Source organism: Giraffa tippelskirchi, chromosome 5 (assembly GCF_054371585.1).
Source record: "Giraffa tippelskirchi isolate mGirTip1 chromosome 5, T2T-mGirTip1v1.2.pri, whole genome shotgun sequence".
Taxonomy (NCBI): Eukaryota; Metazoa; Chordata; class Mammalia; order Artiodactyla; family Giraffidae; genus Giraffa; species Giraffa tippelskirchi.
In genome coordinates this window covers 54,581,687-54,599,000 of record NC_137279.1, presented here as the reverse complement: position 1 = coordinate 54,599,000, position 17,314 = coordinate 54,581,687, and the positions used below count along the sequence as shown (strand labels likewise).

General features: G+C 40.8%; 1 protein-coding gene across 5 annotated transcripts in view; it reads left to right on the top strand.

Moving 5' to 3' along the window:
* Nucleotides 1-676: 676 nt before the first annotated feature.
* Nucleotides 677-17,314, top strand: part of MARK1 (microtubule affinity regulating kinase 1) — a 129,350-nt gene continuing 112,712 nt past the window's right edge. For all 5 annotated transcript variants that reach the window (XM_081491960.1, XM_081491957.1, XM_081491959.1 and 2 more), the window contains exon 1: nucleotides 677-1,058. In XM_081491960.1, coding sequence (XP_081348086.1) covers nucleotides 1,008-1,058 — 51 coding nt within the window. In that variant the 5' untranslated portion in view covers nucleotides 677-1,007. The remainder of the gene's footprint in view (nucleotides 1,059-17,314) is intronic.

Here is a 17,314-nt window from a genome sequence, read left to right as displayed (position 1 = left end):
GCATCAGCGCCCTCTCACCTCCCCCCTACCCCCGGCAAAACCCAAACACTAATCAAAAATTAAATCCACCAGAAGCTCTGAGAGACTACCGTACTCCGCGGGTGGGGGCGAGAAACAAAAATAAACACGGGGACAGACGGGCGATGGAGCGCGGAAGGAGGAGGAGGAGGCGGCCCCGCATCCCTAATGAGGGAATGAATGGAGAGGCCCCCCTCGGCTGGCGCCCGCCCACCCGGCGGCGGCCGCCAAGTGCCTCTGGGCGCAGCGCGCCGCGCCCGCCGCTCCTCGCGCAGCCGGCTCGGGCCGCTCCTCCCGGTTCAGGCGCGGCGGCGGCGGCGGCGGCGGCGGCGGCGGAGACCGCGCGGGACTCTGAGTCTGGGCTGGCGCGCCGGGGGCGCGGGGGCGCAGCCGCGCTGGGCCCCGGGCGCGTGGCTGCGGCTTGGCCGGGCGGCGCCGCTCACCTGAGGCGGGGCGTGGGGGCGCGGCGCGGGCGGTGCTGTCAGGGCCGCGGCTCCCGGCTCCCGGCCGCACTCGGCGGGACGAGCCAGGCAGTGATTTGCGGCGCCGCTTCGCCTTCGGCCATGGCCCGGAGAGCCTAGCGGGGCCCGGACACCGCCCCCCCCCCACCCCCGCCCCACACCGCCCCTCTCCGGCTCCCGCCCCGCCTCCCAGCCTCGGCGTCGCGTCCCGCCGGCCTCGCCGCCCGGCCCGCGCCGGGCAACCGCCCTCACCCGGAGCCCTCCCTCGCCCCGGCCCGCGTCCCCCCGGCGGCACCGCCGCGGGAAGCGGCTCCCCCTCCTCTTCCTCCGCGTCCTCAGTCCCCCCCCGGTTCCCCTGCCGCGGCCGCTTGTTGCACCGCCCGCGGCCTGCGGGAGCCGCTCTCCCCGGCCCGGCCCCGGCTTCGCGCGAAGCGGCCGCAACCCCTGCCTCTCGCCCCCGGGGCCCGCAGCAAGCCCGGGCCCGGCCCGGCCCGCGAGACCCCGGCCCGACCCCGCCGCCCGCACAAAATGTCGGCCCGGACGCCATTGCCGACGGTGAAGGAGCGGGACACGGAGAACGTGAGTAGCCGGAGCCTCCCCGGCAGCGGTGGGGCCGGACGCTGCCCGCCGATCCCCGCTTCACCTTCCGCGTGGGCCGCCCGGGGTCCCCAGGGCGGCCACCCGCCGCAGGGTCTCCACCCGGAGCCCGGCGTGACCCTCGCCCCCCAGCTCAGCCCCTGTCCTTTCCAGCCCCATTTCGCTGCTTTCCTCTGAAGGGTGAGGGTTGGGGGGCGCCGTCGGTGGCGCCCTCCCCGCGGAGGTGGTCCTCCGGGGGAAGGATGGGGTGATGGAGGGCAGAGAGGCACAAGGAGGTGGCAGAGTTGGCATCCCGGAGGGCTTTATTTCCATTCGGCATTCCGTATTCCCCACCCGAATGTTTGCCTTATGATCACAGATGAGCCGACCGACTGCCTCTTCCCCCTTTGCTTTTCTGGCTCTTTCGGTCCTTTGCACCCCACCCCCTGCATTGCCCCATGACTTTGCTTTTTATCACATTAGGTCCACAGTTGGGTCTTGGTCACTAAAGGGGGATGGTCGGGAATGGAAGGGACGAGAAGGGGAATAGAGACGGAAGTGTGTGTGCGTGTGTGTGTGTTGGGGTGTGAGTTTATACTGCTGAGTGATACTCTTCCATAGAAACGAGTGGAAGAATTTCACCACCCCCTTCTGTGGTCCCAGGGTGACGGCAAAATGTTTAAAAGCCCAGTGAAGCCAACGGCTTTTGCTTCTCTTCCTCAAGTCAGTGGTAATAATTCAGGGCAGGTTTTGCTTTAAATACCTCTCCTCCTCCTTGGAGTGTCACAAGGTGCGTTTCTTTGAAGGAAGGATTTTCTGTGCCTTTGATCAAATTGCCCTCAGGAGTTTTCATCTCGATGCTGATGTTCCCGGTGTTTAAACTTCTGAAAACCGAAAGAACCAAATCAGTTGTATTTCCATGTTCTGAAAAGTACAGTTGTATGTGAATGCATGAGTTCCTTTGTGGCAAAGGGCCCTCATGACCTGTAAAGAGGGCCTTGGCTGATTTTTCTGACCGGTTTTGAGTACCCCTTAGAGGGGTACTAAGTTTTGGTCTGCCGTCCAATCTCTGTCAAGTCAACTCCTTGACTCTCCAACTCTTGGTTGGAGAGTCTTCATAGGGTTGGTAAAATAAAATAATGAAGGGCTTTGGGATTCTTAGACAAAAGATACAAGATAGAAGACATACAAACTCACCGCCAAAGTGTTGGAGGGAGGTGTGTAAACAGTTTATTTAATCTTGGAGCGTAGAGGAACACAGAAACTTGATAGAAGGGAGACGAAATTCTGGTAAGAGACTGTCGAAGATCCAGGAAATTTCAGAGTATGCTTATGTGCTATTTAGTGTCCTGCATTTCAAATGGTAAAGATACAGTGCAAGGCTGCTGACACCGTAAATTATAACTTAGTTTACAACATAACTGTTTTCTAAAAGCCTGTTTTTAAAAATATAATTGATACATAATTTTGGTTGAGAGATTGAAGAAGATGACGGGAAAAGACGCAAAATTGGGTTAAAGCTGATTTTAAAGCTAAGGTGGGACAGGATTTTTCTAACAGAAAATCTTCAAAAAAACAATGTCATTCAGTATGAATGAAAAGTAGGCAAATGATGACCTTTGCTTTTATGAGCAAAACACTGTGTTTTTAACCTAAGAAAGGGGGAAAAATACATTGTTCTTATTTTCTTTTGGACTGAATAGTACAGCTTTTTCCACAGCCTGATGTCTGCTTTATACAGACATGAGATAGCATTATACAAATATCTATCAGGCAGTAGTACAAAATGCAGCATCACATGTAAACCAAGAAAAAGGGGGGAGTTCCGTTAAGCAATAGCAGTGTACTACATTTTGCTTCTGAAAATGAATATGCTATGTAAATGCATCTGCTCTGTTTCTGGACATGGTTTTTCTAAGTTGCTTTTATGATCTTGTCCCTTGTTGTTGGTTCCATCGTGCATAACTATACTCTCTTAGGCTGCTGTCTTTACCCACATCCTGATTTTCCTCTGAATGCCATGGAAAGTGTCTGTTGTACTATAGCTGTTAATTTATCAGCAAGTAGGCACTCAGTTTTGTTTTTGAGCTACAAGGGATGCGGAGGTAGTATTAACATTTAAGACAAGGCCTCTTCCCTCAAGGAACTTAAGAAGGAAGGTAAATAGAGTCCCAAAGAAATAGTGTACAGTAGAAAGCTGTGTGTAAATATGGCTGAATTGTTTTATAGGTGCTATAGGTTTTTAATCAGAGGGATCACCAGTGATGGCTATTGAATCACCATTTGTGTCTCTGTCTATTCTCTGGTTGGTAGTAAATGTCATTACTCATTCTAGCTTACTTCTTCTCATCAGTGAGATAAAGCAACAAATCTACTGGTTAGCTAATATACAAAGACCAGGATGGTAATCAAAATGAACATTTGTTTGTAGCTGTTTTCAGTGAAATTGACATTTAAAAAAAAATGGTTGTGAAAAACTTAAATTCGTGTGAGTATCAAATGCTGGTAAGCCTTTTGGAATATTAAGGACATAACTAAACACCTTTTATGATTGCTGAAAATAATTTAAACAAAATAATTAAAGAACCTTGGAATTTTATTGTCATTTGCACTTGTTATGAACATTTTAGTCATACATGAATGGATTTGGTATCTTTGGGAATATGTAGTATCTACCTTTCACTAATATATATTGAGGGTATATAAGTGAACATTAATATTATATATAAAACAATTCAGAAGACTGATGTTACAGCACTGTAACATTAGTAGTAAATATTCTCTTTACTACTAGTGCATAGTAGAATGAGAAAGAATTGCTTTTCTTTGAGAACATTCTGTGTGTTTTTTCAGTATTTTCTTAGATGAAGGGTTTGTATGTGCATTGTTAATAGGCCTCAAATGGCTAAATACAATAGAACAACCGATGATTAAAGGCAGTGAATACTTCCTAGTGAAGTAGAAAGCATATGTTGAGTATCGTAGAATTAATTTATGCAAAATGTGTTTGATTTTAGGTTTTAAATAAGTCCAGAAAGAGAATGGGTATTTGAATGGATATTTCCTTATTTTTCCTCTGTTAGGTTATACTTGGATAATTCCAGCATGGATATAGAGAATATATTGCCATTACTCTTTTGTGCTTTTAAATGAAAAATTTTTTTTTCATGTTTTAGGAAACAATTTTTCTAAACAAATTTTCTAAACAATTTTCCTGAAATATGTTTTAGGAAACAATTTTTTTTCATGTTTTAGGAAAACTAGTTTTGCTAATTGCTATGGATCCAAAGTGTCCCAGCTAGCTTTCTGTGGTGAAATTTTGGTCAGTACAAAGGAAATTAACTTGATTCCTTCTTGGGATCTTGTAAAATGGACTTTGGATCAATTTATCTTGAAACTTTTAATAACAAAACTCTTGATGATGATTCTTTTCAAAAATCCGAAATTCACTGTGGTGACCGTAATGGTACTACTAAGGTGGACGTCAGTAGTTTGCCTACTGGGAATAATTGTTAATTATGTGAAAAGGCAGGAGAGAATCATGCTTTTGCCACTACTGTTGGATTTTATCTGTACCATGTGCGTACATCACGTGTCACGGGACCTATCACATTGCCTTCTAATTGCTAATTTACTTTTGTCTCCTTTGTTCTGGATCGCCAGTGCCAACACAATGACTGGCAGTAATATATAAGAGAGCAGTCCTATAATGTTCCCCGTTTGAATTTTTTCCTTTGTCATCAAAATATATTAGTAACACTGGGAAGGGAACTTACTACAAAGCCCTCAGAGAGTGAAGTGACCTGCCCAAGGTCATAACCAATCTCCGATGTCTTCAGCGTTGCTGTGCTCATGCTATTGCTTCTTCGGGATTTTGTTTTGTTTCTGTCTCAGAGATTTTAAAAGAACATTCATGATGACATGAGATAATTAGAGGAAGAACAGGGTCTGCTATGCTCATCTGATTCCTGAACCTTTCCTCAAAGAAACCTTTGTTGTTTTCCCCTTATCCCACACTTTCTTTAAGAAGACTTTTGAAATGATTGTAGCCAACATTGCTATCTGCTGTAACTGAACATCTGTGTATGTATAGTCCATACCATTGATTTCCAGAGTGGGTGTGCAGGACCATCCATTGTGAGAAAAAAAATGTCTTTGCCTTCTATCATCTTCCTTCTGACCTCAATGCTATTATTAACTCTCCTCCTCCTCTCCCTCCCCTCCTCCTCTAAATCTTAGGTTGTTTAGAATCAGCTACATATTTTAAAATTATTATTCTTTTGCCATTTCTTTTCCATCTCAGGTTTTCCTTTGGAGGTCATTTTCCCTTTTGCTTATAGATATCTTTTGGTGATAATTGTTATAAACTTTTTTTTTAAATATGGAAGTATATTGTGCCCATTTCTTGAAAGATAGCCTTGCTCAGTCTCCAGTTCTGAGTTGCTTTTCCATTGCCTACTTATTACCATTGCTTCTATTCTGAAGTCATCTGCCAGTATGTTGGTGTCTTTTCTCTCTCCCTCTTCTTTTAAGATTCTCTCTTTTCCTTAAGTGTTATACTTTCACTACAGTGTATTTAAGAATAGATTTCTTTTCTTCCTGTTTGCATCTCCTGTCTTTGAATTCCTATTTTTTTAATTAAAATCGAGGATACTTATCAACTATTATTTTTTTGAACGTTGCCTTGCTTCTGGTCTCTTTAGAATTTTATTTTGGTACTCTGATTAGATTATGTTGGACCTTGACTCTTCCATGTCTTAACTTCTTTTTATTTTTTTAATTGAAATACAGTTGATTTATAATATTGTGTTAGCTTCAGGTGTATACCAAAGTGATTCAGTAATTCAGTTGTATATGTGTGTACATATATGACACATACACATATATATTTTCCAGATTCTTTTACATGATAGGTTATTACAAGATACTGAATGTAGTTACCTGTGCTTTAGAGTCAAGTCTTTGTTGTTTATCCGTTTTGTATGTAGTAGTATATATGTGTTAGTCCCAGACTCCTAATTTATTTCTCCCTTCCCCGCTTTCTCCTTTGGTAACTAAAAGTTTGTTTTCTGTGTCTGTGAATCTATTTCTGTTTTGTAAATAAGTTTGCTTATATCTTTTTTTCAGATTCCACATATAAATAATACCATATGATACTTGTCTTTATCTGACTTCTTCACTTGGTGTGATAATATCTAGGTTCATCCATGTTGCTGCAAATGGCATTATTTTATTCTTCTTTTATGCCTGAATAATATTCCATTGTGCATATATACTCCATCTTCTCTAGCCATTCATTTGTTAATTGATGTTTAGGTTTTCTTCCATGTCTTGGCTGTTGTAAATAGTGCTGCTGTGAAAATTGGGCTGCATGTATCTTTTAGAATTAAAGTTTGCATCTTCTTTGGATATATGCCCAAGAGTGGGATTGCTGGATCATGTGGTAACTCTTTTTTTTTTTTTTTTCTGTAGTTAATTTTTATTGAAGTATAGTTACTTTACAGTGTTGTGTTATAATAATAGTTTCTGCTCTACAGCAAGGTAAATCGGCTATACATACATATCCCCTCTTTTTTGGATTTCCTTCCCGTTTAGGTCACCACAGAGCACTGAGTAGAGTTCCCTGAGCTATATAGTAGATTCTCATTAGTTATCTGTTTTATACATAGTATATATGTGTGTGTGTGTGTGTGTGTGTGTGTGTGTGTGTATACACACACATATGTGTGTGTATATATATATATCAAACCCAACCTAGAAATTCATACCACTCCCCATCACCCCATTGGTGGCCATATGTTTTTTTCTCTACATCAGTGTCTGTATTTCTGCTTTGCAAGTAAGTTCCCCTGTATCATTTTTCTAGATTCCATATGTAAGTGATAGTATATGATTTGGTTTTTCTCTTTCTGACTTACTTCATTCTGTATGACAGTCTCTAGGTTCATCCATGTCTCTGCAAATGGCACAGTTTCATTCCATTTTATGACTGAGTAATATCCCATTGTATATATGTACCGTATCTTCTTTATCCATTTCTGCATTGATGGATATTTGGGTTGCTTCCATATCCTAGCTATTGTAAATAGTGCTGCAGTGAAAAGGGAGGTGCATGTATCTTTTCAAATTCTGGTTTTCTGTGGATCTATGCCCAGGAGTGGGATTGCTGGATCACCAGTCAGTTCAGTCGCTCAGTCGTGTCCGACTCTCTGAGACCCCATGGACTGCAGTACGCCAGGCCTCCCTGTCCATCACCAACTCCTGGAGTCCACCCAAACTTATGTCCATTGAGTCGGTGATGCCATCCAGCCATCTCATCCTCTTGTCATCCCCTTCTCCTCCTGCCTTCAATCTTTCCCAGCATCAGGGTATTTTCCAATGAGTCAGCTCTTTGCATCAGGTGGCCAAAGTATTGGAGTTTTAGCTTCAACATCAGCCCTTCCAGTGAACACTCAGGACTGATTTCCCTCAGAATGGACTGGCTGGATCTCCTTGCAGTCCAAGGGACTCTCAAGAGTCTTCTCCAACACCACAGTTCAAAACTGTCAATTCTTCGGCGCTCATCTTTCTTTATAGTCCAACTCTCGCATCCATACATGACCACTGGAAAAACCATAGCCTTGACTAGACGGACCTTTGCTGGCAAAGTAATGTCTCTGCTTTTTAATATGCTGTCTAGGTTGGTCATAACCTTCCTTCCAAGGAGTAAACGTCTTTTAATTTCATGGCTACAGTCACCATCTGCAGTGATTTGGAGCGTATGATATTATTTTTAGTTTTTTTTTAAGAATCTTCATACTGTTCTCCATACTGGTTGTACCAATTTATATTCCTTTTAAATCACAGTTTCAGTTTCATTACTTGTGATTGATTTGTTCATATTTCTATATCTTCCTGGTTCCATCTGGGAAAGCTGTACCTTCCTAAAAATTTGTTCGTTTCTTCTAGGTCCTCCAATTTGTTGGCCTGTGGTTGCCTTTAGTAGTCTCTTATGTTCCTTTGTATTTCTGTGGTGTCAGATATAATGTCTCCTTTTTCATTTCTAATTTGATGGATTTGTGTCCTCCCTTTTTTTCTCAATGAGTAGCTAAAGGTTTATCAACTTTGTTTATCTTCTCAAAGAACCAGATTTTGGTTTCATGGATCTTTTCTATTATTTTCTTTGTGTCTCATTTATTTCTACTCTTTTCTTTATAATTTCTTTCTTTCTACTAACTCTGGGATTTGTTCTTTCTCTAGTTGCTTTGGGTGTAAGGTTAGGTTGCTTATTTGAGATTTTTATTGTTTTCTGAGATGCTTTATTTCTTTTTGATTTCTTCAGTGATCTGTTGGTTGTTTAGTAGCATATTGTTAGCCTCCACGTGTTTGTGTTTTTTCCAGTTTTTTCCCCTCATAGTTGAGTTCCGGTCTCATAATGTGGTCGGAAAAGATGCTTGATAGAATTTCGATTTTCTTAAATTTACCAAGGCTTGTTTTGTAGCCTAACATGTGATCTGCTTTTGGATGGAATGCTCTCTATATATCAAGTAAGTGCATCTGGTCTGTTGTGTCATTTAAGGCCAATGTTTCCTTATTGATTTTCTATCTGGGTGATCTATCCATTAATGTCAGTGGGGTTTTAAAGTCCCCTACTATTACTGTGTTACAGCTGATTTCTCCCTTTGTGTCATTTAATATTTGCTCAAAGTATTTAGGTTCTCGTATGTTGAGTGCATATATATTTACAATGATTATATCTTCGTATTGGATTGACCCCTTGATCATTATGTAGTGGCCTTCTTTGTCTCTTATAGTAGTCTCTATTTTAAAATCTAGTTTGTCTGATGTAAGTGTTGCTACCCTAGCTTTCTTTAAATTTCCATTTGCATGGAATACCTTTTTTCATCTTTTCATTTTCATTCTGTGAGTGTCTTTATAGCTGAAGCGAGTCTCTTGTAGACAGCATATAAACAGGGCTTGTTTTTGTTTCCATTTAGCTATTCTGTTTCCTTTGATTGGAACATTTAGTCCATTTAAATTTAAGATAGTTATTGATGTGTATGTTCTTAACTGCCATTTTGTCACTTGTTTTAGGTTGTTTTTATAGCTCTTGCCCCCACTTTCTTTTCTTTTTGTGATATGATGACTATCTTTAGTGTTAATGTTTAGAATCTTGTTTTCTCTTTTGTGTGTATATCTATCAAAATTTTTTTGGTTTGTGGTTACCATGAGGTTTTCATCTAGCTACACACACACACACACACACACACACGATTGTTTTTATTTGCTGGTCTCTTAATTGTAAACGCAGTTTTGAAACTCTGCCTTTGTACTCCTTCCCTCAAAGTTACTGTTTTTGATATCATAATGTATATCTAGTTATTTTCTGTATCCCTTAACTTCTTATTGTGGATATAGATTTTACTGCTTTCATATTTTAAACTTCCTACTAGCTTTGTGTGTGGATGATTTCCAACCTTTATATTTGCCTCTACTGATGAGCTTTTTCATTTTTGTGATTTTCATGTTTCTAGTTGTGGCCTTTTCTTTTCTTGCCTGGAGAAATTCCTTTAACATTTGTTGTAAAGGTGGTTTGGTTGTGCTAAACTTAGTTTTTGCTCATCTGTAAAGCTTTTAATCTCTTCATAAAATCTGAACAAGAGCCTCGTTGGGTAGAGTATTTTTGGTTGTGGGCTTTTTCCTTTTCATTACTTTAAATATATTGTGTCACTCCCTTCTGGCTGCAGGGTTTCTGCTGAGAAGTCAGCTGATAGCTTTATGGGAATTCCCTTATATATTGTTTGTTGTTTTTCCCTTGTTGCTTTTAATACTCTTTTTCTTTAATTTTTGTCATTTTAACTACTATGTGTCTTCGTATGTTCCTCTTTGGGTTAATCCCCTATGAAATTCTGTGCCTTGTGGACTTGGGTATGTTTCTTTTCCAAGGTTAGCGAAGTTTTCAGCTGTGCTGTTTTCAGATAAATTCTCTGCCCCTTTCTCTTCTCTTCTGGGACCCCTGTAATGTGAATATTAATGTGCTCGATGTTTTCCCGGAAGTCCCTTGAACTATCCTCATTTCTTTTCATTCTTTTTACTTTTTTTCTCTTCAGCATCAGTGATTTCCCCTACTCTGTCTTATAGCTTGCTAATCTGCTCCTCTGTATCATTTAGTTTACTATTGATTCTCTTTACTGTATTTTTCATTTCTATTATCCTGTTTTTCATTGCTGTTTGGTAGCTCTTTATGTTTTATAACTCTTTGTTAAAAACTTTTAACTTCTCTCTGTGCATCCATTCTGTCTGGGTTCTCTGATTATTTTTATGATCACTATCCTGAACACCTTCTTGGATAGATTACTTACCTCTAATTCACTTAGTAGTTCTGGTTTTATCTTGTTCCTTTGTCAAGAGTTTTATCTCATTCCTGTGTCACCACATTTTGCCTAAGTTAAGTTTTATTTTTTTTGTAACTGGTAGGTTGGCTACATTTTCAGTCTTGGAGAAGTGGCCTTTTGTTGAAGACTTCCTGTGCGTCCCAGGAATGAAGTCCTCATCACCTAAGCTGTGTGCTCTAGGAGTTCCTCCTGTGAGGGCTGCATGGATCCTTCTGTTGCTGTGGGCTGTGTGGGCAGTCTCATAGGGTTGATTGGCTCCCACTCCAGTAGTTTGCTAGGCCATGACTCGTGGAAAGGCTGCTGGCTGCAGGTTAGTGGCACTGTCGTGAAGTGGCTGTTTGTGGAATCCCTAGGTTCCCCAGAGCTTATACTGGCTCATTGCTCGACAGAGTCATAATCCAGAAGATTCTCGGGCTGTTGCCCACTGGTGGGTGAAGCCAAGTCCTGCGGTTGATGCTGGACTGCTGGCAGACAGCATTGGACCCTGGAGTCTGGCTGCAGGACCTAGGGATCCCAGAGGTGGTGTCAGGTCACCCGTTGAGGGTCTGGTTCCTGACTGATTTGGATATGAGGTCCGGGTGTCCTGAACTTGGCCTGCTTATGGGCAGGGCGGTGGTCCAACTGGTCTCCTGTCAGGGTCTGAACTGCTGTGGGCAGGCTGGACCTATAGGCTATTGGATTATGGTTTTCTTACATCTAGTGTCTGCCCCCTGGTTGGTGAGGCTGCTCCAGAGGCTAAAGCAGGCTTCCTGGAAGTCAGGGGAGTTAGGAGATGAGATTCTGGAGCTGGTGGGTGGATCTGGGTCCTGGGTCCTCTGATGGACAGGGCCATGTCTTGAGGTGTGCTTATAGCTGTTGTGGGCTCAGGAGGTCTTTTTGGTAGTCTGTCTGCTGTTGGGTGGGGCTGTGTTCCTCGCCAGTTAGTTACTTAGAGGCCTTACAGCATTGGTGCCTACAAGCTGTTGGGAGTGGGGGTAAGCCTTGGTACTAATGAGTTAGAAGGAGGATCTTCTAATGGCACCTGCCAACACAAGCATTCATGAGGTAAAAACCATCCCTAGTGTGAGCTGCAGCTACCCCTTGCCTCTCTGGGAGACTCTCCAAGGTCAGCACGTAGGTCTAGTCCAGGCTTCTATCAAATAACTGATTTTGTCTTGGGTCCTAAAGCATGTGAAATTTTGTCTGTGCCCTTTAATGGTGAATTCTGTACTTCCCCCAGTCCTTTGTGGCTCCCAAAATTATGCCCTGCTGCTGCTGCTGCTAAGTCACGTCAGTCGTGTCCAACTCGGTGTAAACCCATAGACGGAAGCCCACCAGGCTCCCGTCCCTGGGATTCTCCAGGCAAGAATACTGGAGTGGGTTGCCATTTCCTTCTCCAGTGCATGAAAGTGAAAAGTGAAAGTGAAGTTGCTCAGTCGTGTCCGACTCTTTGCGACCCCATGGACTGTAGCCCACCAGGCTCCTCCATCCATGGGATTTCCCAGGCAAGAGTACTGGAGTGGGGTGCCATTGCCTTCTCCGGAAATTATGCCCTGCTGGCCTTCAAAGCCAAATTCTGTGGGGGCTTGTCTTCTTGGTATGAGACCTGGGGCTGGGGAGCATGATATGTGACACAGACCTCTTAACTCCTATGGGAAAACTTCTGCAGTGATTCTCGTTTGTGGGTCATGCATCTGGGAGTGTGGGACTTAACTAGGTTTTGAGTCCACAGACCCTACCTGTCTTGTTGCGTTTTTCCTCCTTTATGCCTTTAGTGGTAGATTTTCTGGTGGGTTTCTGATCTTTTGCACTGATGGTTGTGCAGATCATTGTGATCTTGGTGTGTTCTTAAGACGAGTAGAGCTTAGGGTCTTTCTAATCTGCCATCTTGGCCCAGCTGAACTCATGCAGTATTATTCATTCTGTGACTAATTCAGAATAGTGTCCTCTAAGTGCATCCATGTTGTAGCATATAACAGAATTCCCTTCCTTTTTATGGTTGAAAATACTCCATTGAATGTGTGTCGCACATTTTTGTTATACACTTAGATACTGATGGACGTTTGGGTTGTTTTCATATCTTGGCTATTGTGAATAATGTTGCAAATATCTCTTTGAGATACTAATTCCAATTCTTTTGAATAAATACCTAAAAGTGGGACTGCTGGGTCATGTAGTAGTTCTATTTTTAACTTTTTGAGGCATGTTTACACTGTTTTCTGCACCATTTTACAGTCCCTCTAACAGTGCACAAGGGTTCCAGTTTATCACATCCTTGTCAATACTTGTTATTTTCTTTTTTTAAGAATAAACTGTAAAACATTATTTATTTCTTATTTATTTTTCTGCTGCTCTGAGTGTTTGTTGCTGTGTGCCAGCTTTCTGTAGCTGTGGTGAGCGGGGGCTTCTCACTAGTTGCAGTGCACAGGCTTCTTATTGCGGTGGCTTCTCTTGCTGTAGAACATGGGCTCTAGAGCACAGGAGCTTCTGTAGTTATGGCACATGGGCTTACCTGACCTGTGACATGTGTAATCTTCCTAGACCAGGGATAGAACTTGTGTTCCCTGCATTGGCAGACAGTGACATTCCCATTGGACCACCAGGGAAGTCCTGGTTTTGTTTTTTGATAAACACGTTCTAACACATGAAGTGATTCCTCATTGTGGTTTTGACATGCATTTTCCTGGTGGCATTTTCCTAATCCTAATGATTAATGATGTCAAGCATCTTTTCATATACCTGTTGGCTATTTATACATCTTTGGAGAAATATCTACTCAAATTAAAATTTTAAAAAAATCACTTTTTTTTTTTTTTTTGGCTGTTGTAGCAGTTTATGAAATATTTTGGCTGTTAACCCCTTTTCACATATATGGTTTGCAGATCTTTCCTTTCATTCCATAGGCTGCCTTTTCACTCTGTTGATTGTTTCCTTTGCTGTACAGAAGCTTCTTAATTTGATATAGTCCCACTTACTTATCTGTATGTATTTTTCTTGCCTAATTGCTTTGACTAAGACTTTCAGTACAGCAGCCCTCTATATCTGCAAGTTCTGCATCTATGGGTTTACTCAATTGTAGATTAAGAATATTTTAAAAATAAAATTACAGATTTTCATAAAGCAAAAATTGAATTTGCTGTGCATTGAGATATTTATGTAGTTTTTATTTACATTGTGCTATTACAGTACTTAATAATAATCTAGAGATTATAAAACTATATGGAAGAATGTGTGTAGGTTATATACAAATACTCTGCCTTTTATGTAAGGGATTTGAGCAGCCAAGAAACTGTAGAGGGAGGGGTCCTGGAAGCTATTTCCTAAGCATACTGAGAGACAAGTGTACGTTGTTGAATATAAGAGGCAAGAGTGGGTATCCTTGCCTTATTCCTAATTTTAGACGACTTTCACTGAGTATGATGTTAACTGTGAACTTTTCATATGTGGCTTTTATTTGTTGTTGTTCATTCACTCAGTCATATCTGACTCTTGCAACCCTGTGGACAGTGGCCCTCCAGTCTCCTCTGTACATGGGATTTTCTCAGCAAGATTATTGGGGTGGGTTGCCATTTCCTCCTCCGTGGCATCTTCCAAACCCAGAGATTGACCCCATGTCTCCTGCATCGCAAGCAGATTCTTCACCGCTCAGTCACCAGGTAATGTTGAGGTCATCTTCTTGTTCCTAGAGAGTTGAGAGTTTTTATCATGAAAGGACTTTGAATTTTGTCAAATGCCTTTTCTGTGTCAGTAGAGATGATCATGTGTTTTTATCCTTTGTCCTGTGTGGTGTATTACACTGATTATCATATGTTGACTCATCTTTGTATCTTGGGGATAAATCCAACTTGGTCATAGTGTATGATCTTTTAATAGGTTTTTAAATTTGATTTGCTAATATGTTACTTAGGATTTTTGTATTTATATTCATCAGGGTTCTTGGCCTTTAATTTCCCTTTATTGTAGTGTCTTTTTCTGGCTTTGGTGTTAGTGTAATGCTGGTCTCATACAATGAGTTAGGAGTTGTTTCCCTCTCTTCAGTTTTTGGACGAGTTTGAGAAGAATGGGTGTAAGTTCTTTACATGTTTTATGGAATTCACCAGAAAAGCCATCTGGTACCAGGCTTTTCTTTGTTGGCAGATGTTTGATTACTGATTCAGTCTCCTTTCTAGTTACCTATATCCCTAGATTTTGTTTCATTGTGATTCAGTCTTGGTAGATTGTGTTTGTAGGGATTTCTTCATTCCCTCTAGGTTATTGTTGGTGTGTAATTGTTCATAACAGTCTTTTATGTTCCTTTATATTTCTATGGTATCAGTCAAATGGTCTCCTTTTACATTTCTAGTTTTATTTGTGTCTTCTCTCTTTTTTAGTTAGCCAAGGTTAAAAAAAAAAAGTCATTGGTTGATCTTTGCAAAAAAATTTTGTTGACTTTTTCTATTTTTTTTTTAATTCTCTATTTCATTTATTTCTGCTATTCTTTTAGTTTTAATTTCTTTCTTTCTGCTAGCTTTGGGCTTAGGTTTTTTTCCTCTTTAGTTCCTTGAAATATGGTTAGATTATTATATACATATATATTTAAATGAAGACATTTATTGCTATAAATGCCCCTCTTAGTACTGTTATTTCTGTGTCCCATACATTTTTATATAATGTGTTTTCATTTGTCTCGATGTATTTCTAATTTCCTCTTTGATTTCCTTCTTGATCCATTGGTTGTTCAACACTGTGTTAATTTCCACGTACATGTGAGTGTTCCATTTTTTTCTTCCTGTTATTAATTTCTAATTTTATACCATCAGTTTGGATAAGATATTTGGTATGATTTTAATATTCTTCTATTTGTTAAGACTCATTTTGTCACCTGGAGACATACATGTGCTTTTGAGAAGAATATGTATTCTGCTGTTGAGTAAAATGTTCTGTGTATTTCAGTTAACTTCATCTAGTGATAGTGTTAAGTCTTTTGTTTCCTTCTTGATCTTCTGTTGGGATTGTATCCATTATTGAAAGTGAGGTGGTAAAATCAGTTGTTATTGTGTTGCTGTGTATTTCTCCCCTCATTTCTGTCAGTGTTTGCTTTGTATTTAAGTGCTCTGACATTGAATCTATAAATAATTGTTACATCTTCCTGGTGAATTGACCTTTTTATCTTTATATAATGTCCTTCTGTGTCTGGTGCAACAGTTTTTGACTTCAAGTTATTTTGTCTGATATAAGTATGGCCACCCCTGCTGGTTACCATTGCATGGATATCTTCTGTCATGCTTTTACTTTTAGCATATGTGTGTCTTTAAATCTAAGATGAGGCTCTTTTTGACAGCATCTAGTTGGGATTTTTTTTTTTTTTTAATCCTTTCAGCCACTCTGACTTGATCAGGGAGTTTAGTCTATTTATATCTAAAGTAGTTATTGATAGGGAAGACTTTGCTATTGCTATTTTGTTGTGTTTTGTCTTGTTTTCCTTTTTTTGGTCTCAACATCTCTTGCTGTCTTTATATGTGTTTTGATTTATTTTTTGTAGTGACGTGCTTTATTCCTTTGTTTCTTTTTTTCAGTGTGTGTGTATCTTTTGTATTTTCTTTGTTTTTACCATGGGACTTCCCTAAAATACTTCATAGTTGTAGCAGTCTGTTTTAAATTGATAACTGCAATTTCATACAAAAATTCTGCACTTTTATTTCTCCCTCCTCAATACTTCATACTATTGATTGTGCAGATTAGGTCTTCTTATAGTGTGTGTCCATTAACATACATTTATAGTTAGTTTTTAACATACTTCTTTTTTAATGTATCAGAATTAAAGTGACTTATGCACCATCATTACAGTATTACAGAATTTTGTATTTATCTATGTATTTCCCTTTACTGACAGACTATATTTTTATATGCTTTCCTGTTATTGTTTGTTTTAATTGGTGGAAAACAGCAATACAGTGTGTTGGTTTCTGCTATACAGCAACATGAATCTGTCTTTATTATATTACATATCCCCTCCTTCTTGAGCCTGCCTCCCTTCCCCTTGTCGCACTCCTCTAGGTCAGCACAAAACGCCAGGCTGGACTCCCTGTGTTATATAGTAATTTTCCACCATCTGTTTTACACATGATATTGTATATTTGTCAATGCTACTCTAAGTTCATCCCACCTTCACCTTTCCCCACTGTGTCCACAAGTTCATTCTCTACTAGGTTCATCAGTACCATTTTTCTACATTCCACGTATATGCATTTGTAAATGATACTTGTCTTGTTACTATTTAGTGTCTTTTTGTTTTAATTTGAATGGTTAACCTTAATATTTATTGTAAGACAGGTCTAGTGGTGATAAACTCCCTTAGCTTTTATCTTTGAAAATTTTCTTTCATTCCTTTTGAAGGACAGTTCTCCTGGATACAGCATTCCTGGTTGGCCAGTGGTTATTCTTTTTCCCCTTTCACCTGTTTGAATGTATTACTGCTTTTCCCCCCTAGTCTGCCAACTTTCTACTGGGAAATCTACTGCTTGGTTTTTGGGGGTTCATTTGTATGTGGCAAGTCCCTTTTTTCATGCTGCTTTAAAACTTCTGTCTGTGACTTTTGAGAATTTGATTATAATGTGTCTTGGCGTGGAAGTCTTTGGGTTTACCATGTTTGGGGTCCATGCTATTTAAATTCTCTTACATTTCTTGAATCTGGATATCTGTTTCCTTCTCCACATTTGGGGATTTTTCAACCATTTCTTCCTTTAAATTAAACTTTGTTCTTTCTCGTCTTCTGGGACTCCCATAATGTAGATGTGTGTGTATGCTTAGTCCCTCAGTCATGTCTGACTCTTTCTGACCCATGGAGCCCGGCAGGCTCCTCTGTCCATGGGATTTTTCAGGCAAGAATACTGGAATGGGTTGCCATTTCCTCCTCCAGGGGATCTT